This window comes from Macadamia integrifolia, chromosome 13 (assembly GCF_013358625.1).
Source record: "Macadamia integrifolia cultivar HAES 741 chromosome 13, SCU_Mint_v3, whole genome shotgun sequence".
Taxonomy (NCBI): Eukaryota; Viridiplantae; Streptophyta; class Magnoliopsida; order Proteales; family Proteaceae; genus Macadamia; species Macadamia integrifolia.
This window is the reverse complement of record NC_056569.1, coordinates 10,728,744-10,756,718: the sequence shown is the minus strand read 5'-3', so window position 1 is coordinate 10,756,718 and position 27,975 is coordinate 10,728,744. Positions and strand designations below refer to the sequence as shown.

General features: G+C 37.4%; 2 protein-coding genes across 2 annotated transcripts; both read left to right on the top strand.

Moving 5' to 3' along the window:
• The first annotated feature begins 316 nt into the window (after positions 1-316).
• On the top strand, positions 317-27,975 carry LOC122059333. Its single transcript, XM_042622059.1, is given in 15 exon segments — positions 317-476; positions 3,430-3,576; positions 3,675-3,857; positions 6,002-6,084; positions 6,619-6,817; positions 9,321-9,442; positions 10,678-10,744; positions 10,874-10,924; positions 18,192-18,196; positions 24,546-24,593; positions 26,096-26,306; positions 27,086-27,160; positions 27,162-27,257; positions 27,425-27,500; positions 27,633-27,975. Coding segments are annotated over 14 exon segments (1,425 nt in total). The 5' UTR covers positions 317-389; the 3' UTR covers positions 27,476-27,500; positions 27,633-27,975.
• Positions 11,809-15,169, top strand: LOC122059332 (COX assembly mitochondrial protein 2 homolog). Its single transcript, XM_042622058.1, has 4 exons — positions 11,809-12,072; positions 14,212-14,282; positions 14,550-14,654; positions 14,919-15,169. The coding sequence occupies exons 2-4, from the start codon at positions 14,241-14,243 to the stop codon at positions 15,003-15,005; spliced, it is 234 nt and encodes a 77-aa protein (XP_042477992.1). The 5' UTR covers positions 11,809-12,072; positions 14,212-14,240; the 3' UTR covers positions 15,006-15,169.

Genomic DNA, 27,975 nt, shown 5'->3' with positions numbered 1-27,975 from the left:
TTGCTGGAGGGACTTAGAAATCCTTTTCCCAAAAAATAAAAATGTAAAATGGGTCATATAATCTTTTTTTCTCGGTAAAATGGGCCACATAATTGAAATGACCTACATGACGTAACAACATAATCAATCATTACATTTGAGCGGTCGATTAAGCCTTACATCTGGCGTCCAAAATGAAGAGATTCCGATCCAACGATCTGTGGACAGAGCAACTCTATCTTGAAGCAGAAAATTCTCCATCCTAGTAATTCCCATAACTAAATAGATTGATTTTCTTTACTCTGGCCTCAGGTGTGCCACGTGGCATCACTTTTTAAACGACGAAACCTTTTGCCTTTTCTTCTGGAAACACTGAAAGCATCGCGAGGGAGAGTGAATGAACGACGACCATGTCAGTACTATGCGGTCGGTACTCTCCAACAGAACTTCCCAAGCTCCTGCGTTCTCCCTTTCTTGGCCAAACTCTATCTCTACTTGTGAGCATCTTCAACCTTTCTCTTTCGCTAGGTTGTGATCATAACTAGAGCGATTTTAGTTGCTTTCCATTCCCTCCCTCCATTTATTGTTTCTGATTTGTGATCTTAATGCATTTGTGAATACAAACTGAGATAATTTAGTCAAGGTTTTGTCTCGTAATTTCTCTCCGAGTACATTTTAAATTCTGGTATGATTGTATATATGGTATGCCTTTAGTTATCAAATTGTTATTGATTTCTGGAAAAAGACGCGGCATTTCCCTACCATTCCACTTTTTCTTGGTCTTCTCTTTCGTTGACTGTAAATCATCGAGTCTTTTCACTGTCTTAAATCATTCTTTAAAGCTATATTATTTTATTTGTGATGGATGGTGTCTATGATGTGGGGGAGACTGGCGGTGGTGGAGGTGAAGGGAGATGTCTTGTTGCTAATATTCTAGTGCGGGTTGGCATTGGTTGAAATTTCTGCTTTGGAAGCTGGTGGTGAGGGTACATCTTTTGAGGTGGTGACATTTTACTTGGGGATAAGCTTGTTAATTCTTTCCTTTTTGTTTTCCATTATTCTTGTTTTTTGTCACCAGATTTTGTTATATTATGTAGCTATCTTTTCTGTTCCATAGAATATTACTGTATTTTGTTGCTAATTAAAAAAACCATCTGGGTGCATTTGAAAAAAAAAGAAAAAAAAGAAAGAAAGAGTGAAGAGAAAAATTTAGAGTCTTATGAACCTGACTTAGTGGGTGATGGACAGTTGATCATCCCTTTGAACATAGTGATCAGATTTTAGGATTATGATGTCTCCTCTAGGAACAGACAGATGATGAAGGTGACTCAGATGAAATTTTGTATGTTGTTGATGTCAATATTATGTAGAAGGGAAGAAGTCTCCGTAGCTTTTATGCTCTAGTTGTGAGACACGGAGTTAGGTTCTGATGGTCCTGAAGATGAGGACCATGTATGCATGTCAAACAATGAAGTTGTGTTTTGTGCTGGAGTTTTCTTAACACTCAATTCTACTTTACATGGTACACCACACGCACCCCCCCAAAAAAATCACTTTCATTTGCTGAGGAAAAAGAGTAGAAATGGAAACAAAAAACTGAAGAGCTATGTTCTACAGGTCAAGTATAAGAGCAGGGTAGGGTTATATGTGGAGTCAGATGACTCCATTATATTTTAACTCCAAAACATAGGATACCGGAACATGTGCCCAAAGGTGGATAGAGGGTCTTGGCTAAAATGTACTAAAGAGGTAATGCATCTTTGATGAGTTGGAACGTAAGTTCTGCATCATGGTACTTAGGGTATAAGACAATGTTCGGAAAAATTTATTGATTTTTGTTTTTAAACAAAATCAGTTTTGAGTCATTGAGTGGTCCAATTGTCTGGCGGAAGCTCGTTGTTGCTCTTAGATTACACTTTCCTACTCGCAGAAAGGGAGGAGGGTTCTTTTTTCTTCTTCATAGTCATGTCTGGGTCTGACAATCTAACTGTTGGGTGTGTATCAGGTGTGTGAATTGTCCAGTTCATAGAGCTACAGATTAGTTAGAAAAAAAAAGGATAAGTATTTTGCATAGTAATTAACCTACGACTGTTACGACAGAGTGTGTTTCTGACTACAGAACCTAGGTGTCTCTCTTTCCTATAAAATCATTTATTATGTCAACAGAAAAATAGGGCAGAATGTCTTTTACACAGCCCACCTAGGAGGCCATCCTCCCCTACTCATGTGGCATTCTAATTGTTGGATAGATAGGGTACTGTCTGGCTTGGACACTTTCAAATTTCAGAGCCAAATTCCATCACATACCTCCCATTTATTGCAATTTCCCTTCTATCTTTAGCCAATCTATTTGTTTTCAATCATTTTTAAAAATTTAATATTTTGATCATTTTTCAAAAAGATTGCAGCCTTATTTCACCATGTGACCAATTCCATTTTGGTTGAAACTTGTGATGTGAGTAGGAGACTTTGGGCTCTATCTACTCACAAAGTTTGGGCCCCACCTAAATCTACCACATGGCAGCTACCAGGGTCAGGGCCACCTAAGAAGTCCTTCCTAGGTGGAGCTTGTTGGAAACCAATTTATATTTGATAAAAAATTTTTGTGTTGTCAAATTTTGGTGACACAGGTCATCCGGACAAGTAATTGTTTCCTTTGTCATGTCTGATATGCAGTTGATCTACAGAGATTAAGTGTCCGGGTCACTCCATATGAGCTCATTTTCGTGCAATTTCTTGAGGTTAACAGTGAAGATAGGTTATTATCATTTGATTCGCTTGGTATGTTATAATAAATAACCTAGTAATCTGCAACCACGTTAGACTCTGAATACATTGTCTATCTTCGTGGGGGCAGTACCTTATTTATTAACCAGAAATTTGAGTTGTAATCTAATTAGGATTCTTACTTAGAATACAACTCCAATTACAACTAAGAAAGGAAAGTAAAATAACAGGAAATAACAAAATGATATCACGATAGTTACTCCCCATATCGTGATCACTAACAAGAACTCCTAGCTGCCAGCTATACCACAGTGATAAAGACAAACTACCCCTCCGGTATGTAGAGAACTTTAACATGGTGCATATCAGCATATGTGTGTTCATCTATGTGTGTGCAGTTCAGAGAGAAACTGTTCTTGATTGGAGGGTTTCACTTAGGAAGAAAGAGAAAAAAGAAGCTGCAACATTTGGCTTCCCCCTCCCCCTCCCCCTCCCCCTCCCTGATTTATTGAGATCAATTTATTATTTGTCCAATTATTTGATGGATGTGCAATTGTGGTTACCCTTGGTCTGTACCAAAAGCAAAAGTATTTATGCTTTTTCATTTGTTTTGTAACATTTCTTTTTCAATTTCAGTAAACTCTTTTTATTGCAAGTTGCTAGCCATTTGGTTATAAATGTGAAATGAAATGAAAGTTTTGACCTTGAATATTTGAATAGTAGGGAAAATCACATTTTGGAGAAAGTTTCCGACATCCTGTGCATCTATCTAAGATCAATGCAATATTTTGGGGGCCTAAAAAAACTGTGGAGCCACATGAGATGGAACTTTCACTGGGGGAGTTTCATCTGACAGGGCCAGGCCCAGAGGTGTTATTTATTTTTTTTAACATTTTTGCCCTTTCTACTGTGTTGGATCTATCATTACTTTCCTCGCCATGTTTTATACTTCTGTTACTCTTGTATAGGGAGAGACAGGATGTGAGAAGAAACCCCAGAAAATATCACTTTCAGTGGTTTCTTCAATTTCAGAGGTTTCTTCTGATGGTTGGGATGCATGTGCGCTGGATGCTACAGGACCACAGAACCTTAATCCGTTTATTACTCATGGTTTCCTTTCAAGCTTAGAGGAGTCAGGTTGTGCTGTAAAGGTTAGCTATTATCATCCAAATACTGTAATGGTTAATGATTGCAATGCACTGAGCTGAATGCTTCTTATTGTACATTTTCTCTATTATCTTTTACGGCTCACAAGTGTGGAACCAAGCCTGCTAAGGATTTAGTGGTGATGAGCTTATCTTTGGGCTGTTTTCACATATCAAAAACATGGGGGAAATTCGATTTATGTCCATGGGGTTTCTGTTGTAATTTTGGCCCCCTTTTCTTGGGTAATTTGGGTTTCATTTTTAATTTACCAGTTTAAAAAATCCAGTTCTATATTTAAATACTTCTGGATTTTTTTATTTTTGTAAATTCTATTTTATTATCTGTAGTAAATTTAAAGACTGCTAAGTAAAGGAAGTCCTATTTTACTATTTCTAGGAATTTTCTTTGTCTTAGTAATAAAAGTCTTATTTACTTGAGAATTTGATCCTAATATAACTTGGGTCGCTGTCTGAGTCTTAAGAGGCCAAGTTGGCTTTAACTGATGAAAGTGGAATATGTGATGATTAATGAAATTTTGGGGTGAAGGAAGGCCCCCATGTGATACCCTAGAAGACATTCCTACTCTCCTTCTCTTACTTTGTACTATTCTTCTTCTTATTTGATTTTATTGGTCTTTCTTGATGTGGTGAAAATTGATGCTAGGGATTTACCACAAAGTGAAAATTTTAGGTATCTTGGCTCAATCATAAATAAAGGAGGAGAAATAAAGGGTGATGTTGCACAATGTATTAAAACATGATGGATGAAGTGGGGTGGGGGGATGCGTCTGAAGTGTTGTGTGATCGATGTATTCCTTTAGAACTCAAAGGAAAATTTTATTGGATAATTATACAACCAACAATTATGTATGTAGCTGAATGTTAGGCTGTGAAGAACAACATATTGATAAACTTTTTAGCTGAGATGAGGATGTTGAGATGGATGAGTGGTAAAACTAGAAAGAATAAAATAAGGAGTGAACAAAGTTGAGCTAATTTAGGGGTAGCCTTGATATATGCTAAGCTGCGAGAAAGTCATCTGAGGTGGTACGGACATGTGCAACGGAGGCCTTTGAATGCTCCGGTACAGAGAAGTGATTTGATTCAGATTGAAGGAGCTAAAAGAGCCAGGGGTAGGCCTAAAATGACTCTAATAGAAGTGGAGAGAAAAGAAATGCATAGCTTAGAGCTAGTAATAAGTATGGCTTTAAAGGGGAATGATCCATGTAACTGACCCCATTTAGTTGGAATAAGGCTGTGGTGTTGTTCTTACTAGTAATCTACATTTCCCTAAAATCTTCAGAGCCTGATTTCCTATTTCTCTTTTATATTCCTGTCTTATTCCCCACCCTCTAGTAAACCCTAGTTTGGGGACCTATAAGGGTTATTAGTTAAACCTGCTAAAGGAAAATTCTTAAGCCTTTCCTGCAATCCCTTCCTAGTAGTATTGCCCTAGATTCATTGAGTAAACTATTTTCAGTAACATATTGGGTCTTCATCTGACCTTTTAATTGTTGGTTTTATTTTCCATTCTTTGTTTTAGAACTGAGGAGAGCACGATGTTCAAGTTTCGGGACGATGAAGTCATTAGGCACTTGGAATATTATGCAGGAAACTAGCAAGTTAAGGGAACATCGTCAAACAGATGAACATAAAACTATAGATAGAAGTAACTAGAGGGAATTGGGGATAACCAAAGGAAAGAAATGCTTAGGAAAGAAATCTTCTTTGGATTCGATGAAAGAATTCAATGTGGTTTTGAAAAGCATTTCTTGCTATTGGTTTAGGTTAATGACCAGTTTATGTTGTAGATTAATTGGTGATGGGGCAAAGTATGAGTTAAGAGTTATATTAAACTTGAATGTGCCAATCTGTGTGAATGGAGGGTGGTGAATGACGAGAGTGAATCATGGTTTGGGAGTTGGGACCATGAAATTGCTCGGTCGGTAAAGTTGGCCTTTTCAATTGGCATGTCATATACCCTACATTGTCAATTTTGCTATGTAGCTTTTCTCTTGCATCCTCCCATTCTTCCTTTTCATAGGAAACGGTTCTATCGACAATTATTTAGGTTTTCTCAACATGTGATTAGCATACATCAAGCTAATCCTTTCACTGCTCTGTTGACATCTTATCTCAAAACATTTCAGGAAACGGGATGGGTTCCACGACATATCATTGCTCAGGATGAATTTGAGAACATCATAGGTGTTGTTCCGCTTTATCTTAAAAGGTTCATCACTTGGCATACTGTTGATATATCTCACTTACTTCTATTTTTATTTTATCAGTAGAAAGGGTTTCCTGTAGTCATGTAAAACGTCGAAACTTTGCAATGCAACGTGGCAGCTCATATTGGGCTGAAATTTTGTGGACAGTAGACCTTTAGGTCCCTTGATCACATGTCAAGTTTCAGCCTAGTTTCAGCTGGCATAATGGCAAAACAAAGCATTGAAAAATACAGGATTACCACAAGGTTGCACATGAGAACTTGGGGGGGGGGGTGCATGAACATACATGGTAGGATGATTAAATTTGAGGCTGAAATTTGACTCATGACCAAACTAGACCATCCCCTAGATGTCCGATGGTGGGATTTACTGCATCATTCTTCCACATGGCTGAATGAGGTGCACTGTTCAAAGATTCCTCATTTTGCATGGCTGTGTAAGAATTTTTTTTTCCTTTATAATTCATGTTTTTGTTTTTGCACTTCATTGCTTCTCTTCTGCTTGTTGCTCAATAAATTCTAATTTCAATCTTGCAGCCACTCTTATGGGGAATTTGTCTTTGACTATTCTTGGGCAGATGCTTACTACAGTTTTGGATCTAGTTATTATCCGAAGTTACAATGTTGTGTTCCTTTTACTCCAGTGACTGGTCAGAGGATACTAATCCGTAACATCTGGTTCAAGGATCAGGTCTTTGAAAAGTTAGTTTCCGCACTGAAAGACCTGACTGCTAAGGTACTCTCTGAACCAATTTGTCACTTCATTTGATGCATCAAATTATTACCTTGTTACAAAATTTCTGGCTATATGACATGATCTTCAATTGTTTTTCACAGAAAAAGTTCTCTACCCTTTCATTTATGTTTGGTATGGATTTACATGTGCAAAAGTAGGTGCTGTTGAGCTGTCGAACAGTGGAATAGAATTTTGAAGGGGTATTTTATAAGCACAAATGGCTACTGGATGTCTGTTAGACCATATGCCGATCTTCAAAAAAATTTCCTCAATGAAATTTGACTGGGTGATTTTCTAACGGGTAGAAATCTTTCTGTCCTAAATTGACAGTAGGAAAATTGGGAAAATATAAGTGGAGACTTTTATGTATGATATTATTCATTTTTTTCATGAATAGTGAATATGAACATTTCTGTTTTGTTTTTTTGTGGTTAGATATTAATCACTGGGGGGAGGGGTTGGAAGCCAAAATTGAGAAGAAACCTCAATCTTTGGGAGTTGGAGATGCTTACTGAGCTTTTAGCTGTTCTAGATATCATTTATTTGTTGAAATGGTTGCAACAACAGTATTCTTTTAATAAATAGAGCATTTAACTGCCAAAAAAGGTGCAAGACTCCTTGCAACAAGAATGGCTGTATAATGAAAAAAGCTTTGACCTCCCTTTTTCATTTTTCTTTTTTTTCCTGGGAATAGTGAATCTAGTTTTTAGGAATTGGCTGGGAAAACATGAGTGGTTAAAGGTCTAGCCTTAAAAATACATGCTGTACAAAAAAATTACTAGTCAGTACCTTTTAGGAGAACCAACAAAGAAGCATTTAGTTCAAGCATAGTTTATGGCAGTGTCAGTTCACAAAATTTCTTGATACAGGAATGCATGCACTTATGTTATTGATGGGTTTCTAGTCAACTGGGGTCACAAAGTAAAAGAAGCACAGAGATTGCTGGTGTGACCCGATAGATCGACCCGTCTTGGATGCGTATATATGTTTGTATTATTTTGTTGTGCAAGATAGAGAGAAACAAGAGTGATTTGGGGATTTTCGAGTTAGGGTAATGTAGACTAGGGTAAGGGTCTAACCAAGTCTCAATCTGCAAGAACTTTTAAACCAAAGAACAACCAATGGTGAAGGCATAACAGTGGCACAGGTCAAATCTGATTAAAACCAGAACTAGGAATCGAGTCTGTCGAGTCCAGAAATCAGGGATTCTGAAATCAGAATATAGCTATATAGATAGGATAGCTAGGAAACAGAACTAAGTCCAAATATCATTCAGCAAACATAATCAGTCTTCAGATAATCAACAACAAGCAACTCCAACTAATTGAACTCTGTTTCAGGTCTGAAATCAGAACCGATAGCACTACAGGACAAGAAAGTGGAGATTTCTTGTATCTCATGAACCACAGGTCAGAATGACCTGATATTTGGATCGAAGGAGGCCCTTTATGGGTGGATAATTCAGTCAAAATTACAGCTCAAACCAAGGGCTGGAAGTACTTCAGGTCACAGGGAACCGATTGTGAAAACTAAGGAGATTCTGGGCAGAATTAGACTTTTAAATACCTGGTCCGTATAGCAGTGTTAGACAGCAGTAGTCCTTGAATATAAACTTGAAAGAGGATAAGAAACTTGAAGAAAACCTCCTGGACTTCTCGCCGCAAAGAGTCGCTTGGATCAAACACCAAACCCAATACCTTGATCAGACACAAGGAAATTCTCTTGCAGAGAAAACAGCAGCAGCAACCATGTAGTTTGTAAAAATCGTGGCTCATTAAAAGAGCCATAGCTTTATTTATAATAGTGATAGGGGTTACATGAAATAGAAACTAACTTTAGTTTCCAAAAACTGAAATAGGAAACTAAAAATTAGAAACTCAACTAGTTACTAAATCTGAAAATAGAAACTTACAAAATAGAAAGTCTTATGACTGAAAATTAGAAACTAATTTAAGACTGAAAATTAGAAACTAATTTAAGACTGAAAATTAGAAACTAATTTAAGACTTCAAAATAGAAACTAAATTACTAACTAAATGACTAATTAGTAACCCCATCAGCAGCCCAAATCGTGGGCTGACTTGGACCAGATCTGGGTCGACCCAGTCAGCCACTTGGGTCGACCTTGGTCTTGGTTCTCCTTATGTAAACCCTTGGTATTGCATCATAGGGTTTCTGGGTGAGAGTCCTAACTGAAATTTTTTGGGTGTCCTTGGGAGATCTCCATTGTAAACTTTTCTTCCAACATAGTGAATCACCTTCAGCTTCGCCCGTGGATGTAGAATATCACATTGGTGTGTGAACCATGTTAAATCTGTCATTTTTGCTTTATCTGTTCATTTTTTTCTGTATTTGTTGGTGTTTGTTCGAAAAGTTTGATTTACAGAATCAAGTAAAGAATTCCTCTGGATTACACTGTTCTTCAGCAGAGTCCACAAGTTGGATGCTTTCTTTAATTTTCAATGTCTTGTTCCATAACAATTTTTCTTTTGTCTTTTGATAGTTTGGGGTCTCATCACTTCACATTACCTTTCCATCTGAAAATGAGTGGCATGAAATGAAAGAACATGGATTTCTACAGAGGATAGGAATGCAGTACCATTGGAAAAATCGTAATTATAGAAGGTGAGTGATAATAAGGTCTGGCTCTCTTGTTAACTGCAAACTTTTAAATATCAATATGGCTGTTGACATGGTATTGGCAATCTACATCAATTGGCATGATACTAGCTGATCCGATCACTTCCACCGAGGCCTTCGAATGCTCTTAAAATATGCATTTTTTTAAAAGTAGAAAACTAAATTTTATTAGGAGAGAAAAATAAACAAGACTAATATATAACAACGATACCAACTGGCCAAAGTTGGCAATTTACAAAGGGACTACAGAGTAGGTACCAGGTAGGGAATCAAGCCTCCAAATGTCAATCCAAACTGTGAAGGTTTAACTGAATTAAGTTTTGTTCTCAACCCAATGGTACCATCAACGATGGTGCTGTTGTATATTCTATACATTGTTGTGGCCCTTACTTAACAGCTTGAGCTTTTAGGATAATTGGTTGTAGCATATTATCGAAGCCAAGAGTTGGGTGTTGGATCCCTGGTTAAGTGCGAGGAATTTGTGTTATGTGTTATTGTGCCCCCTTGGTACCGCGTGATGTTGTCATGTGCAAAGCCTTATGTATGTGTGTGGGCTAGCAAGTGTGGGGGGTGTTGTTTTATGTTGATATTCATGGTTGTGCTCTTTACTTAACAGCTTGATCTTTTGGAGTAATCAGTTGTAATGGACAGGAAAAAATAAAGAAAATAAAAGAAGGGAAGAAAAGTGAGGAAGAATATGAACAATGATAAAGTGAAAAAAAAAGAAAAAGAAAAAAGAATAGGAAGAACTTACCCAGGATAGGACTTGACAGGGTTGAGCATAGGAAGGGTAGAAAGGAGAAAGAGAAGCAGCCAGCCAAAAAGATTGTGCTGCAGCACACAAACGCAAACTCAACAACTATGTATTTCTTCATTTCTTTTAATAATCAATGGATACAGTAATACGGAAATGTGTAAATATAGGCTAACAAAACCGAACAGAACCACTCCATGCGTATCTAAAACAGATTTAGAAAGCAAATTGGACTAAACTTCCTACTCTACCAACACTCCCTAAACTCCCATATAAATTTCAAAGTACAAAGATAACCCTAAGTAAATAAAAAATCCCTAATTATTTATTTTGGACCGGATTTCTGATTTATACTCGGTTTTTCTTGGTCTGGGTTTCCAGATTGGGTCATGCTGGTCCAGCCATGCACATGCAACTGCATAATTTTTTCTGAGAATTTTAAATTATTCAATGTCATTTGGCGCAGTTTTGATGAGTTCTTGATGGACATGAAGCAAAGCAAAAGGAAAAATATCCGTCAAGAGCGGAAGAAGGTTAGTATATGATACTATTTGAAGCCCTGGGTAAATGTGTAACAGTCAACTTGGATTTGACGAGGATGAAAGCTTGTTGAACTTATTGTGTTTGAGATAACTGATATCAATATAATCTTGCTTATGCAGATTTCTACTCAAAACTTGAAAATGAAACGTCTCCGTGGTGATGATATTAAGGTATTTGTTGTTAATCTCTTTAATTTGAAATAAATTTTGTTATATAGTTGTTTTCCCTTTCTGGTTCTTTTAATTATATAAGTATTGTATCACTGTTGGCTATTATATCTTCTTTCTTCAAATATATGGTTCTATGTTTTGATATTTTCTGCTTTGTTCAAACTTTATACTAGTTCATATTGTTGGAATGTTATTTCACGTTTGGACCGTGTTAATATCTTTTATATTGGTGGGAACTTTTCTACATTCTGTATTCTAAACAAAAGGTGTTAGATTATAGTATTTCAAAACTGTCCAAAGAGGAGGTTCCAAAAGAATAGAAAAGAAAGAAAGAAAAAGAAGTTGCACATAAGCACCATCATCCCAAATAGAGGTCTGGAAATCCAACGAGTCCACCACGTTTAACCATTTTAAATTCGAACCCAATTTATATTGAATATGCTTATGCCCATGTGAATCAGGCAAAAGTGTTTTCACTTGTCATCGGAAATTATTCTATTTCTTTGCTTCCATAACCCTGCCTGATATAGAGTGAAGAGACTATCTTCTACTATATATTCAATGACTGCCCAAAGAGATGGAGGATGAGAAAGTTGTATTTCTCTAAAGGCCAGACCTAAATCACACTAAAGATTTTTATTCCATCTAATTAGGTTGGAGGCCCTAATCCATTTCTGTCACTATTTCATTTTTTTTAAATTTTTGCTTTTTTTTTTTTTTCCAACTTTCTTTGTCTTTTCAATACTCTTGTCATTACATTAAAAAACATCTCAGAAACATAAATCACAAAATTATCTTGCCCCTACGGAACTGAAAGTCATTTAAATAGCAATTTTTTTTTTTTTTTTGCCTCTTCCTATCTTTATTGATGATAATACGAATTGTGTGGCTTGTATATTGTAAAACCTTTTGCCTGGACCATGTTTCAAGTTGAGAGAACTCCCAGCAGAGAGTGCCTGTGGAATACTTCGTTATCTTGGGTAGACAAATGCCATTTTTCCATCCAATTTTGCTCCTGGCTTCCGGTGTTCTTGTGCTACTATATTGTATCCAGCATACTATTGCCTATTGTGTTCCCCTAATGCCTACGAAAAATTTGTTGAACAGATAATTCGGAGTTTGCACAGGCAGGAATGGGCTACGTCTTGGTTAGATTTCTCTTATTTTCCTTTCTCTGATCTAAGTTAGTGTTCAGAAATTCCTTTTTTTCCCCCTCTTTCATTCACATGTAGGATGTTTGCTATTAAGTGCAGTAGTAGGCTGGATCTAGTTTTAGTTTCCTGATTGGAGTCCAAATTTTATTTAAGAGATAGATATAGAACAGTTTTCTCCAATCCTATAAATGTATTATTCATATTTATCAGTTAATGGAATGGTTTATGGTTTCAGTTATTAGAGAATGGGGTTCTTTGTGTGGTTGAAGACAACCATCGTTGATTATAGTGAATAATTTAATTTTCTCAGTTGCTTTATCTCTAATCTCAGGTCAGATCTTCACTGATTGGAGGAAATATTCAAAGGAAAACTAACTATGCCATGTCTTCAAAGTTAGAAGACTTCACATCATTAGATGACCATTTCAATGGCTTGTCATCCCTATGATTTTACGGCATCAGAGAAACTTAAAGAGTCACTAAAGTAGCTGGGTATTTTTTATTTTGTCTGTTTAGAATTGCCCGCCAGGAGGGGGTCCAACCTAGATTGTTTGAATTAACTGGTCAAAGTATAAAAGAAACAAAAAAGAAGGGGAGGGAAGCATCCAGGAATTCAGAGCCCCTCTAAGGTCAAACAAAATGAATGGGTTAGTGGGTTGGGACTTCTTATGCTTACTGTTTGTGAAATAGATTCTTGCTTTCTTTCTAGATATACAGAGTAGGGCAACTGGGCTCCCAAAAAAAAAAGGGCCGTTACCTAGTGCACAAAGGCTTCCAGCACTTAAGCAGGGTTCTGGGAGGGTATATAGGTAGACAGCCTTACCCCCTTTACAGAGAGGCTGGTTCCCAGGACTTGAACCCGCATCACTGCGCAGGCTCCCAACTCAATGAGAAATTCTTTTAACCCAAATGCAGGTACTGTGTTTAAATCTCCTTGAGTTGTGCAAGTCTGAACCCAGGAAAATCCAGCAGATTGGATTGATCATTCTGTAATTATACAGGTTGGGTCAAGTAAGCTTCAGCTTAGTCTCAGTGTCTCCTGAACAGGGAGGGTCTAATTGTGGAATGGTAATATGCAAACCTGAATCTGGAGACAGTGAGCTTGGTTGACATAACAGGTCAAGAATTAACACTTAATGATATTTTATACACTTTATACTTTTATAAAGGGTTCCTGTAACTTATTTATTTATTTTATTTGCTGAGTGAATGATTCAGTATTAGAAATAGAGGGAGCTAATTTAAATAACTTCTGAATCCTGAGACACATTGACAATCCAATCACAAACCCCAGGTTGTCTATTTAATGATCAACAAGATACACCTTGACTCAAAATTTATATGTTTGCAAAATGCCAAGGTCCATGGCCTGGGCTATCTTGCTGTCGCTTGTCAGTTGCTTGGTTTTCTTCTTAACTATTCTTGGATCAAATAAGCTTATAATTTTAGGTTTAGAGACCATGCAGTTTGAAAACATGTTGGATGAATTTGTCAATCTTCTGAACCAAAATAATCTTACCTCTTTCGGGAAGAGGGAATTTTTCCAACGTTGGGTCTTAGGAGCATCTGTGAGCTTAAGAGTGTTATGGTTCCTCCCTAACAGGTGAGATAAACTATTAAAATTGCACATTAATACAGCTTTACTCTTAGACGGATGACTTATTTTTTAATATCAATTTCTGCACCAAGCCCTACATTCTGAATCCTGGCAAGACTAGACTTTGAGCAATATTCAATGAGGAATCCAGCTCTTGAATATCCATGTATATTCAGGTTCAGTTGGTATATGGTATTCTGCTAGGATTTAGAGGTCAAACCATTGCTCCCTTATGTGGACAAGTAGGTTAAGTCACTAGGCATTGAGTGACAGCAATATGCTGTTACATTCTGTACTCATGCGATGGCTTCTCAGGGTTAAGAGGTATCCTTGGATGCTGTAGACAAACAAAAGGCTCAAATCCTCGCTTCCTCTATGCAATCCACCCCAATGGTTGCCTATTTCAGCTGATTATTTTAACTGTTAATCTCCTTTTAGTCTCTTCCTCCATCCCCTTTATGTTAATTAGCATGCTTGAATACTTCTTGAGTTTAAATGCAAATGCTTAAACATGGCTGCTTATTTTGGTCTTGCAGTGTACTAGGGTCCCAGTTGCTCCCTGAAAATGCCTCCTTTGACATTACACAGGCACCCAATGTGTGCTGATGTAAGTTTAGCTTCTTGGTTTCTCTCATGACAATAGACTATATTCATTTTGTTGTTTTACAATATGTTCGTATTTACTAATGATTTTCTTGTGACTCGGGATTCAAATTTTCTGAATGATTTTTCCTATATTTCTAAACGCAGAACAATCTGTTAATTGTTTTAATGATCCTATCTGATTGTTGAGACATTGTTCTCACAAATCAAATGATTAAAAGTGAAGGGATTCATTTACCATTGGTTGTTTCTCTGTGTTTCCTTTTTGTAGATTATTGAACTGTTCCAAAAGTGTCATGTTGACCATCCTGATGGAAAATTCTTTGGAGAGTGTACAGACCTGAAAATTAAGCTCGACCGTTGTTTCAGGGAAGAAGTGAGTCCTATTGTTTATATAAGTCTTTCATATAAGGGACAGTTATTGCATTAAACAGTCTGCCGCTCCATTTTTGCCCTTCACTGTTTATTTGACATCTATTAAATGAGTTTTGGTAAACAAGGGGTCAAAATAGTAAGAATTTGGGATATAGCTCAAAATGGAAAGGAAGACTGACTGCAGAACAGGGGAGTATTTGTTTCGCTGCTGCTTCTTGTAGCTCCTTCTTAGGGTTTAAAGGTTGGATGTTCATTTCTTTCACAGAAAGCCTTAAAGAGAAAGGAGAACTTTGAGCAGAGTAAGAAGCTGAAGGAGAGGCTGCAAGCTCACAGGAGGGAAACTGCCGAGTAAAGCCAAGAATAAGTACTAAATTTGTGTAATGTGATAATAAGAGGCCGTTTGGTAGTGTTCATAAAAAACGTTTCTAGCGTTTGTGAGTATTATTTTATGTACATGTATTCAAACATCAAAAGTTACATCGATTAATAAAGTTGAAGGAAATCAATTCTGGAGAACAGGGGAATATCTAAGTCAAGTTTTGGCCATCTTATGCTTTCTCGATATTGATATCATGAAATATGAAAGACAAATTTTTCTTTAATAAACCAAGATAAGCAAGGCTCCTCTCCAATTTCTCCCAACTCTTGTCCAATTCTCAATCCAATTGTTGTTGACTTTCACAACCCTTGGATTTTGAAAATGTGTATCGCACGTATAGGAAGAGTTGAGCAAGAATTGGAAGGATAATCCATCAAGCTTAAACTAGATAAATGAATGTAAAAGGAAAATGCAATTGGAAAGACAATTCATCAAGCTTAAACAATGGGTAATGTGTGCTTTTATTTTTTTTCTTTGAAAGGAAAAAGACTCCTTGGTTTCGTAGTCATTTGTTTAAAAACAAATTTTTTCTTTGAGGAAAAGAACGTTCCTTGGTCACGTGGTTCCTACATCGGTGCAAGGGGCAATGAAGGGGTGCATATGGGCATCAATAGGGGTGGGTTTTTAGAGTATTACAGGGGTGGAGGTATCAATTCGCTGCCCTGTGCTATTATAGCATTTGTTTTCCTTTTTCTTCATAATACAATGACAGTGGTTTATAAGAAGAAAATATAAATGCAAAAGATAATACATAATGGGTAAATTACTCTCATTACAGTAACTTTCCCTCAAGCTCTCCTACTCCAAATTCTTTTTTCTCTTTCTGCCGGAAAAATCAAACTCCCTCTTCTCTTTCTCGCTAATAATTTAAAATTCCTGAAATACCTCTAGTTCCCTCTTTTCTCCTCCGCAGCTCTCCTTTGAAAGCTCACCTCCGCCCCATCATTACCCCCACCCACGAGCCCCTGCTTTATGCATCCCCCTCCCCCTCCCCCTCCTTGCCCATGTCTCTCCGTTCACCCCTAATCTCCCTCAACCAATCTCACACCTACAAAACTGATTTTATTCATCTTCCCTTCCCATTACTTACAATCAAATAGAGCTTGAGTGAGCATACTTAAAAAGGGCATATCCAGTGCATAGGACTCTTGCCATTGCAAGGTCTGGGGAGGGTCATAATGTACACAGCCTTACCCTTGTTTCATGGATAGGTTGTTTTTTATTAGAATCCACGATCATTGGTATGCAATAGAGCAACCTAACCAATGCGCCGAGGTCCACTCACTCTTGAGTAAGCTAACTCATACAAGATAACCGAATGTAGAAGGAATATGCAATTGGAAGTACAACCCATCAAGCTTAAACAATGGGTAAACTGTGCCTTTTTTCCCCCTCTCCTCATTGGAGGTAAATTGTGCTTATTAAAGAAGTCATGGCTACTCCATGAACACGTGTACCAAGCCTAGGCTGAAGGAGATTGTCAATGCTTACCCGCCATGCCCACCCTGACTTAGGAGGGAATGGTGGCACCCTGACTTAGGAGGGAATGGTGGGTGTTCTTTACCCTCTAAGTTAAATGGGGGAAGGCAAGGGTGTCTATCATTTGTCTCAGCTTGTTAAACAGGGGTCCACCACCAATAATTTCCTCTGATAGTCCTATATAGTCATTAACTCACCAAATAGTGACATTCAGTTAATTTTATAGTAATTATATTGATAAACTGATCATTCGATAAAAAAGTGTGTAGTACCCAATGCACGAGGCTTTGCTATTGTGGAGTTTGTGGTATTTCATAATGTATCCCCATTTCATGAAGAGATTTTTTTGTACACTAACCAATGACCACTAGGTCTCAATGAGCAACCTTACCATTGTGCCACCCTCACTATTAAATGATAAAAGCCCTATAAATTAATTCATTGATTAGAACATGGACAATGAAAACTTATGTGCACAAAGTTTGGCCTCCAAGAAACAATGTCATGTGGACAAGTTGAGCCTTTTTTTTTCTTTTTTAGTAGAGTGTTGACAAGGTGAGCTATTCCTTAAATCCCAGATAGGAAATTAAATCTGCTACCTAAAAATTAATGATCAAGAAGTGAAACCTTAATTAAACCAAAAAAAGAGAAAGAAAGAAGTGAAACCTATGGGCTTTTGTTTTAAGTGTTTTTGTTTGTAATGGCTTGATAGTGTATACTATGGGCTTTTGTTTTAAGTGTTTAATTTGTAATGGGCTGGATTATGAGGCCCAAATTTTATGCCAAAAGGGTATACACAAAATTGGCATTTTAATCAAGCAGTTAGTGAGATCCATTAGCTATCGGTTAGGGAGTTATATTGCTAGATACAGTTTATCCTATTTGTAGGACTCAGTTTGGAGCAGATGAGGTTAGTTTTGAGTTAGTTTTGGTCCTCCTTGACTTAACGTATGGAAGGGGTTGTTTATCTATTTGAGTTGTTATTTCTTTTATTATTTGATTGATATGTTAATTGGCCTGCATGCAGGAGGCTCAAAATGCTTACAATCAGGATCTCAAACTGAGTTTGGGTTTTGAAGGCTGACACCCACATCTCAAACTGCTACATTAATTAACATTTGTTTTATCAGAAAAAGAGACCCAAAATTGCCACTTAATTTTGTTGTTGCCATTACGATCATATTTCTTTCTTTAATTTTAAGGGGACTTGATGTATCTGTATTCAGATCCTGGATTTTACTTGTAAATATAGATCATAGTAAAAATTAGCATCGTGGGGTCAGTGACCTTCTTGTACCGTACTGACAGAAGTATATCCTATTGATTCTATCCTTTTCTCTTCACATTAATGTGAACATGCAGGTAAAGAAAACCTGCTAGTTGAATGGCAGAATATGTTAAGTGAGAAATTCAGACACATATGTATGTAATTACAAGAAATCTCTCAAGAAACTAAATCATGTTCCACTTCTTTATGTTTACCCAAAATCAATCAATGAATAATCTGTATATGAAAAACAGAATTACAAAAGAAAGCAAAAAAGGAAAGAAATCCATGATCATCAGTTTCTTGTGTATTTCTAACAGCAACCACCGCACCCAGTTCTGCTTCTTTTTTTAGTTTTTGCATGGGCAGCTCTCCAATGCATCCATGAACAAATCAGGCGTAGGTGGGCTGAGGCGAAGTTGTTTGCGTGCAAATTTGCAGAGAGAAGGATCCGGTGGAGGATAAGCCGGACTTCTCTTAATGACTGAAAAACAGAAACCCCTGGTGAATTGATTCCAAGACATGCCGAACACATCGTCCTTGTGAAGTTCTCTCTTTTCCACGAAGTCGCTAATCCAGCGCTGCCCAAGTCTGTAGGAACCGTTGCTTTCCCACTTCTTGAAACTCAACGAATAGTAAGTTCCAGTGTTTAAGTCATCCACAGGCACCATCAGTCCTTCATTCTTCCCTTCCACTTCCTGTAGCTCGGATTCAGAAAGGAATGGGATAACATTTTTCCTCACCTGATCACCTGGCAGTATAACTCTTCTCAGGTGATGATCAAGGTCACTCTTGTTCAGCTTCTTCATCACATCCCATGTATCACTCCACAGCTTCAGTTTCAATAGATCATCCTCTTCTTCTTCTTTTCCTCTTTCTACTGTCTTTCTCTTCAGACCCATCTTGATCTCACGAACACAACACAAAGCACTGCTTATCAGAAAAACCCTGAAATTCTCACTGAAGAAGAGAGAACGAATGATTCAATTGGGAAGGAATGGACCCAATGAGTGTATTTATAGAAAAAAAAAAAAGGAAGAGAAGGTAATCAGAAAAGGAAACTGATTGAAGCTAACTCAGGTTAGTAAAGTTACTAATCCTATGCTCGTATGGATTTCTTTGATCCATTCAGTTTTTTATTTAGATTTTTTCAATCCACATTCTACTATTCTACCTCTAACGGTCATCTTGCTTCAGTTAATTATCACACGGCAAATTAACCCAGAAAGGAAACTAACGAGTTCTTGAGAGAGAGAGAGAAGGCAAAATCTATTTGATCTTCAATCCACATTGCTTGCTGTAACTCTGTAACGGTAATCTTGAAATGTTAGTCGGTTAAATTCCCGCGCGAGCAAGTGGTTCAAAATGGTTGCCTGATGGACTTCTTCGTATGAGATCCATCCGGTTTACCCAGATAATATGGCTCGTCAAAACTCAAAAGTTCGCTTGGCCAGTCGGACCGAATGAATGACTGAGTTCAGTATGGGCCGGGGTTGATGGTTGGCCCGATAGGAGAATGAGTTTGAGGGAGCCATCGATCGGTTGTCGAAGCGAATGATGACGTGTATGGTTGAGGGCCCCACTCCATAAAGTAAAGTTGGAGGGATTATTGAAGGTGAAGTAGCATCTTCTCTGGTCGAGGCGGAGGCGAGGAAGGGTCTTCGCGAAACGCGACGAAGGAAGCTGCGAAGGAGCAGAAGAAGGCGATGGTTGGGTGCGAGTCAGGGCAGCTTGCAGGGGCAAGATATGGTGATGGCGATTGGTCGGGAGGTGAGACGGAGGGAAGGACTAGGGAGCAGCACCTGTCGTAATCACAAGGGGATGTGTCAGGGCTGTCTGCACTGACATTGGGTAAGAAACTAGAACTCCATTCTCATCTGAATCAGTTCATTTCTGCTTGTGATTTGGGAAGCTAAAGAAGTAATCCTTGGCTGTTACGAACTCATCCTGGTGAGTTTGGCTTTGAGAACTCAACTGTGCTGAGACAATTCTGGGTTTGACACTTCCGCCAGACCTGACTTATGAGGATTTTGATTTTATTTTGGAAGAAAATTTTCTGGAGATTTATTGTGTGAATTCTCTTATATCTGTCTCTGTTTTGAAAACAACAGAAAACTGCCATAAAAAATTAATTCAAGATTAAATCATAGAAATCTTATTGCACTGATGACTTGAATTCATGGAATCTTGACAGAATCTTGTGAGAAGACATTTTCCATTTCTTTCCTGGTTGGAGGAAATATTCAAAGGAAAACTATGGCATTTCTTCAATGCTAGAAGACTTCACATCATTAGATGGTCATTTCAATGGTTTGTCGCTCCTATGATTTTATGTGCAGCAGAGAAACTTTAAGAGTCACTGAAGTAGCTGGGTATTTTTTGTTTTGTCTGTTTGGAATTGCCCGCCTGGGGGAGGGGTCCAACTTAGATATGTTTGATCTAACTCCAGGAATTCAGAGCCCCTGTAAGGTCAAACAAAATGAATGGGGTAGTGGGTTTGGACTTCTTATGCTTACTTTTTGTCAAATAGATTCTTGCTTTCTTTCTAGGTATACAGAGTAGGGCAACTGGGCTCCCAACTCAATGAGAAAATTCTTTTAACCCAAATGCAGGTACTGTGTTTAATCTCCTTGAGTTATGCAAGTCTGAACCCAGGAAAATCCAGCAGATTGGATTGATCATTCTGTAATTATCCAGGTTGGGTCAAGTCAGCTTCAGTTTAGTCTCAGTGTCTCCTGAACAGGGAGGGTCTAATTGTGGAATGGTAATATGCTAACCTGAACCTGGAGAAAGTGAGCTTGGTTGACATAACAGGTCAATAATTAAGCTTAATGATGTTTTATACTTTTATATACTATCCATGTATATTCAGGTTCAGTTGGTATATGGTATTCTGTAAGGATTTAGAGCTCAGACCATTGCTCCCTTATGTGGACAAGTAGGTTTAGTCGCTAGGCATTGAGCAACAGCGATATCCTGTTACATTCTATACTAATGGGGCTTGTCAGGGTGAAGAGGTATCCTTGGATTCTATAGACAAACAAAAGGCTCAAATCTTGGCTTCCTCTATGCAATCCACCCCAATGGTTGCCTATTGCAAAATTCTAATGTCTGCAGGGGAAGAAAGATTTTTTAAATTGTTTGGAAATAATTCTTTTCTTTGGGGAAAAAGAATGCTCCTTGGTCACGTGGTCCCTGCGTCAGTGCAAGGGCCAATTAAGGGGTGCATATATGTAGAAACGCAACCCTAAAACGATGCAGAAGATAATGGAAAAACAAGAACAAGCAATGCACACAGATTTTACGAGGTTCGGCAAGATTGCCTATGTCCCTGGTGAGATGAGATCCTGCTTCACTATCAATGGAGAATAGGGTTACAACACTCATCCCTCACACCTCTCAGTATTGCTTGCATTACAGAGAAAGAAACCCTCGCTACAAATATATAGCGAAAAACCCTAATCCGGAAAGTACACAACTTCCCTATAGAGGTGCTGCACTGGTACTCCCTGGATTAAACTTTGACAGAATACAAGACATCGTACACCAACAATATGGGCATCAACAGGGGTGGAGGTATCATTTCGCTGCCTCTTTGTATGGACATTAAGGCCACGCTACTAGGGAACATTTGTTTTACCCTTTAATTCATAATACAATGACATTTGTTAATTGGAGGAAAATGTAAATGTAAAAGGTACTACATAGCATTCATAGTTCCATAAACTTGCTCTCAAACTCTTCTTCTTCTTCCCCCTTTTTTAATTTTTTTTTAATATAAAGAAAGAAAAACCAGACTACATAGCATTCATAGTTGTATACAAATCAGACGTATTCTTAAACCAAGATTTCCTAAGCATTGCTTCATACGCAATATGCTTAACCAGAAAGACTAGATTGCTGTTAGCCTTTATGAAAAAAATAAGTTTACACTAAAAATGCTCCACCTCTAAGTGAAGGGGATAGTAATCCATGGTCAAATGTCAGTTTTGTTTTCTATTTCCACCCAGAAAATCAAACCCCTCTCTTCTTTTTCTCCGCTAGTAATTTAAAACCCTTGAATTACCCCTAGTTCCTTCTATTCTCCTCTGCAGCTCTCCTTCGAAAGCCCGCCTCCGCCCCATCATTACCCCCACCCACGAGCCCCTATTTTACGCATTCCCCTTCCCCTCCCCGCCCGTGTCTCCCTCCCTTCATCCCTAGTCTCTCTCAGCCAATCTCACCCAAACAAAACGGCATCAATGCTTGGGTTGATTCCAAGAGAACTTCTCTGCCACTCATGAAAGTGGGCCGAGGGACCATTACTAGTGGATAAATGACTTGTACATGGTCATTAGAGAGATCCACATTCCATATTTTCCAGATTGGGTCATACTGGTCCAGCCTTGCACATGCAACTGCATAATTTCTTTCTGAAAATTTTAAATTATTCAATGTTATATGGCGCAGTTTTGATGACTTCTTGATGGACATGAAGCAAAGCAAAAGGAAAAATATACGTCAAGAGCAGAAAAAGGTTAGTATATGATACTATTTGAAGCCCTGGGTAAATGTGTCACAGTCAACTTGGATTTGACGAGGATGAAAGCTTGTTGAACTTACTGTGTTTGAGATAACTGATATCAATTCAATATTGCCTATGCAGATTTCTACTCAAAAACTTGAAAATGAAACGTCTCCATGGTGATGAAATCAAGGTATTTGTTGTTAATCTCTTTAATTTGAAATAAATTTTGTTATATAGTTGTTTTCCCTTTCTGGTTCTTTTAATCATATAATTGTTGTATCACTATTGGCTTGTATATCTTCTTCCATCAAATATATGATTCTATGTTTTGATATTTTCTGCTTTGTTCAAACTTTATACAAGTTCATATTGTTGGAATGTTATTTCACGTTTGGACCATTTAATATCTTTTATATTGGTGGAAATTTTTCTACATTCTGTATTCTAAACAAAAGGTGTTAGATTATAGTATTTCAAAACTGTCCTAAGAGGAGGTTCCAAAAGAATAGAAAAGAAAGAAAGAAAAAGAAGTTGCACATAAGCACCATCATCCCAAATAGAGGTCTGGGAATGCAACGAGTCCACCAAGTTTGAATTTAAAAATTTATATTGAATATGCTTATGCCCATGTGAATCGGGCAAAAGTGTTTTCACTTGTCATCAGAAATTATTCTATTTCTTTGCTTCCATAACCCTGATATCAGAGTGAAGAGACTATCTTCTACTATATTATTCAATGACTGCCTAAAGAGACGGAGGATGAGAAAGTTGCATTTCTCTAAAGGCCAGACCTAAATCACACTAAAGATTTTTATTCCATCTAATTAGGTTGGAGGCCCTAATCCATTTGTCACTATTTCATTTTTTTTTTTTTTTTTATGGTTTTTTTTTTTTCCAACTTTCTTTCTCCTCTTCCACTTTTAGAACTTTTGCTTTACATTAAAAACATTGACTACATCATTTGTGTTCATTACTCATGAGCAAACCCTATCAATGAACCCATTTTTTCCTCTCGTTTTTAACATTTCCTCATGTTATGTAGCATTTTTGTAGGAGATAAGAAAAGAGATGCTTTGAGTAGGATGCTGTGTTGTAGGCTCATTCTTGAAAGTTGTTTCTATTCTACTCAGAATGAAAGGAAAGCAATGGACACTGTCTCATTGCTGTGTCCTAGAAAATATTGTCAATACTCATGGAATTGGAAGTAAGTTGGCCAACTTAAGTCAGTTTTGACAAACTTCTGTAGTATAATATATGATATGAAGTGTTAATCAGGCAATTGGGTAGCCTAGGTGGGCTTGGGTTGAAGCTGATTGGTTCTTGGACTCATGCCTGAGCATGGTTCGAAATTTCAGTGACATATTTCAGTTTCAACATTGGTCGAAATGATACAGCATGCAAATTAAGAGGTCTTCAATGTTTCCTTTTTTTTATTTCACTAGGATGGACCATATTTTGGTGCTAGTTCAGTGGTATATCTTGATTTCGACCAGGGTTGAAACAGAATTCTTGAACCTTGTGCGTGAGCCAGCCTATCTAATATTTTTTCTGGACGACAACCTTCTTGTAATTGGGCTAGGCAGTTTGCGCTGAGAATTGCCACTGATAATTAGGCATCGCTCCTTGAATTACTAGTGACAAATTGGAGAGCTACAGTTGGTTAACATATTGTAAGTTAGGAACTTGTGTCTCCATTAGTTGTTCTCACTTTTGCTACCAAACCTCTAAATGATGTTATGTCTTATTCTTCTCTATATCCACCACCACATCTCATATATCCTTATGCTTCTTCTAAGCCAATAAAGACAACCATGAAGAGTTCATCTTCTCTGTATCTGAAATAATCAGGCTAAGCTGGTGTTTGTGTGATCTTGCTTTCATTCTCTAATTTGTGTTTGATTATTGTTTTATTTTGTTGATTTTTAGGCCAGAAGTTTGAAATGATGTGCCGGTTCCTGAATTCTATCTATTTGTTTTCGGCTTTCATTGCATCATTTGCTTGATTATGCATCGTGATTTGCATTATTGTCTTGCCTCTATTTTACGGGGAAATATGTGCTTGTGCAATTGATAGGGGATTGAAATGTGATTCTGTTCATAATGCCGATAAAAATTTCCTGTTATGTTACCTGAGATTAGGCAACCTTGTGTGTGACATGAATACCGTTGCTGGCTGATATTTTGATTTTCTGTTTTCTCATTTTGGCTTTACATAAGAATTCTTACCTTCATCTGTCATGTTAATGTGATGGCGGGCAAGACACTGGGATTCCTTCTACTAGTTCTATAGGAACACGACTGATAACAAGTTCGTGCAATTTATTTTCAGCATTTTGATGTCATTCTTAATACCTTTTTTTCAATTTCCCTCCCTGATACTTTTTATGATTTTGATGTCATTCTTAATATATATCCTTCTATTTATCCTTCTTTATACCTCTCTTTCCATTTATCCTTACTCCCCACCCCATGCAGCTCCATTTGGGATGATTACCATTACTCATTTGTTGTTGGTCTAGATACTAAAGTTCCATGTCTAGGTCTACATAGTGGCACTTGGTATGCATATTACAGCGAGAAGGAGAAGGAGAAGGAGAAGAAAATAGGAGAGTGTTTTTCTCTCCTTGTAAATTTTATTAATGGAAAAACTTTAAAAGAGCTACACTTTGTTACTCAATGATCTATCTCTATATCATGATTCATGAGTCATGGAAACAAAGCTGCCACTTATGTCGCATACAACCTTGTAAAACATGACAAAGTTAAGAACATAGAGCTCAACCAGCACTATATCAAGGTAGAGTCGAATATTTTACATGTAAATCACATTTCCTTCCAAAACGTTGTGCATGCATTGCTTTACTTTTGTTGTGCTTTGAGCCTTTGAGTGTAGTCATTGGTGCCCGTCTGGTCCTTATTGCTGACTCACCAGTATTCTGCCCAATACCGATACTTAAAAGCTTATATGTAGTTCTTATCTGATTTGGCTTCATTCATTTCTTCCATGACAATCTGAACTCTTAGTATTTTGAGCCATCTCCTGTAAATAGAATGAATAATATAAGTGTTGGCATCTTGAATTTGCTTGTTTGATTCTGTAGAATGCAGGTTGGTGGTTTATTGTTAGTAAAGACAGCCTCTTGTTGGATAGCGGCAACCCAATAAGGGGATGAATCGGGTATAAAAATAAAACTTGCAAATTAAAGACAAACTACTCAATTCAACCATATGACCCAAAAGGAGAGGTGAAATATCTGAAACATGGGTCAAAGTGGTAACCGCATGGCAGTAATAGCAGGTTTAAAAACTCAGAAATCCGAACATAAAGGACTTATAAAATCTAATATGACGATCAGATTTATAAACCATGAATAAACTCAGAATATCATCCAAGCCTGCCATATGAAACTCCACTGAGTGTACAACTTTAGCCAGAGATCTTTTCCTCTTTTCATTTTTCTCTCTCTCTCTTACAGCCTTTCTACTCTTTTGTTCCTTTTTTCCCTCAGTGGATAGATAACCCCTCTCCAAATGGCTGGAAAAATTGTGCCCTTTTTGAATAGATGTGGTACAGAGAGGTTAGAGTCCCAATTTGTGCCTCCACAGTCAATAAACAGCCTACCAACCTATCTGGCTGGAACCATTCATTAGGTGATATATTTGTGGAATGTTATGTTTGCTGATTTGATACCCTTCACTAAATAGTAAATAGCAGCTTAAGTGTAACACTGTATGTTTTTGCATGGCTTGAAGCTTATATATATGTCACACATTTTGCTTTGTTACGTGTTTCTATTTAATCGTGTGTAGGTGTGGTAGAGCTTTTCTAACTAGGGACTTCTTTCACAACATGGGAGCAAAATTGGGAGATAAAGTGTTACTCATTATTGTGGAAGAGGAAGATGAACTTGTTGCAGGAGCTCTTAATCTTATTGGAGGAGATACTTTGTTTGGGAGCTTATGGGGCTGTCTCCCACAAGCCTACTATCCAAGTTTGCATTTTGAAGCATGTTATTATCAGGTGTTGATTTCCCATTTCATTAATTGAGATGATAACTAGTGTTTGACATAATTGGTGGGGGAAATATTTAACTGCATTTCCATGCATATCATGTTTTATCAGTAGCTTCATTATTTGACTGCTTAAGATCAATATTATTTGGTAGATCTTTGACTACCTCAAAAAATCCTTGAAGGATATTAGATCTGGAACTTGGGAAAGCTTACAAAGCAACCATCATCCATGCGATGGGTGGGTCGTTGTAGAGAAGGCTCAGATTTAGACCAGTTTAGAAGCCAAAAACGTTTGACTATGCAGGAAACATCAGAAAAAGTTAATCAAATTGAATCATTATCCTGAGTAATAGTTTTCTGCAATTTTCCTTGAATAGCAAAGTCCCTTGTCCATGCGGCTAGGTGGAGACTGTGGATATAACATCTCATCTTCATGACAAATCTGAGAATATGTTATCATGGGTGGGTCGTTGTAGAGAAGGCTCAGATTTAGACCAGTTTAGAAGCCACAAACGTTTGACTCTGCAGGAAACATCAGCAAAGTCCCTTGTCCATGCGGCTAGGTGGCGACTCTGGACATAAAATCTCATCTTCATGACAAATCTGAGAATTAGTTATCATTTTGTCACATTCCCTTGGGGATCTAAGAATTCAATTTTGTGTGAAATACTAATCATGGATTAGGTCCCATGTCAATAGGATACCTCTAATAGTTTTGTCTTCACACTTTATATAATTTCAACACCTAGGCACAAGTTCACTAATAGTCATTGTACCATCATCCAGGCTATAGAAGCAGCTATTGAAATGAATCTAGAGAAAGTTGAGGCAGGAGCTTAGGAAGAACATAAAATTCAGCGGGGGCTATCTTCCTGTGACAACTTACAGCTGCCACTACATTCTGGATAAAGGTTTTAGAAAAGCAATTCAGGACTTTCTGGTGCATGAGAAAGATGAGGTGTGTACTTGTCACAAGTTGTTTTATTGGATAGCTTGTTTAAAAGAATTTGGATTATCCCTAAACATGATGAATGTTTATAACAGGAATTTTAGGTATATTTTCCTCTCTAAATGGTATAATATATATTTTTTTATCTTATATAATATTGATTGATAGAAGTACAGAATGATTACAGGTGTAGAAACTCTAGACTTTTAGATGGAATGGGTCTATGATGGGGTTTTCAGCATGAGTCAAAAGGTAACCAGTATTATAGGTGGAACAAAAACCACATAGATGTCTCCATTCAAATATGGGAACCGCAGTTTTTTATGGCTCAGTTTTCAGAGTTTTATCCTTCAATCTGGTGCTTCATTATTTCTTTTGTTGCAGGTCAAGCTTGTTATGAAACTATTACATGACTCCAGCCCCTAAGAGGATGATGTGAAGTATTGAAGTCTTGATGAACAAACATTCTGTTGTATAAAGGTGTTCATACGCAAAATTATCATGCCTTACAGAACTGGAAATCATTTAGATAGCAATTACAATGACAGACGATTTTATTTTGGTTTATTTCTTATTTGGTTTTCATTTGTTATGAGTTTCATGCATTCATGATGTAAACCAATTAGTAGACTGAAAATTTCTGTACTCCTTACCTTGTATTTACACAGTTTTGTAAGTTTGATTTCTGTCCTGCCCTTTTACATAAGTTAAGACTTCATTGTTCCAA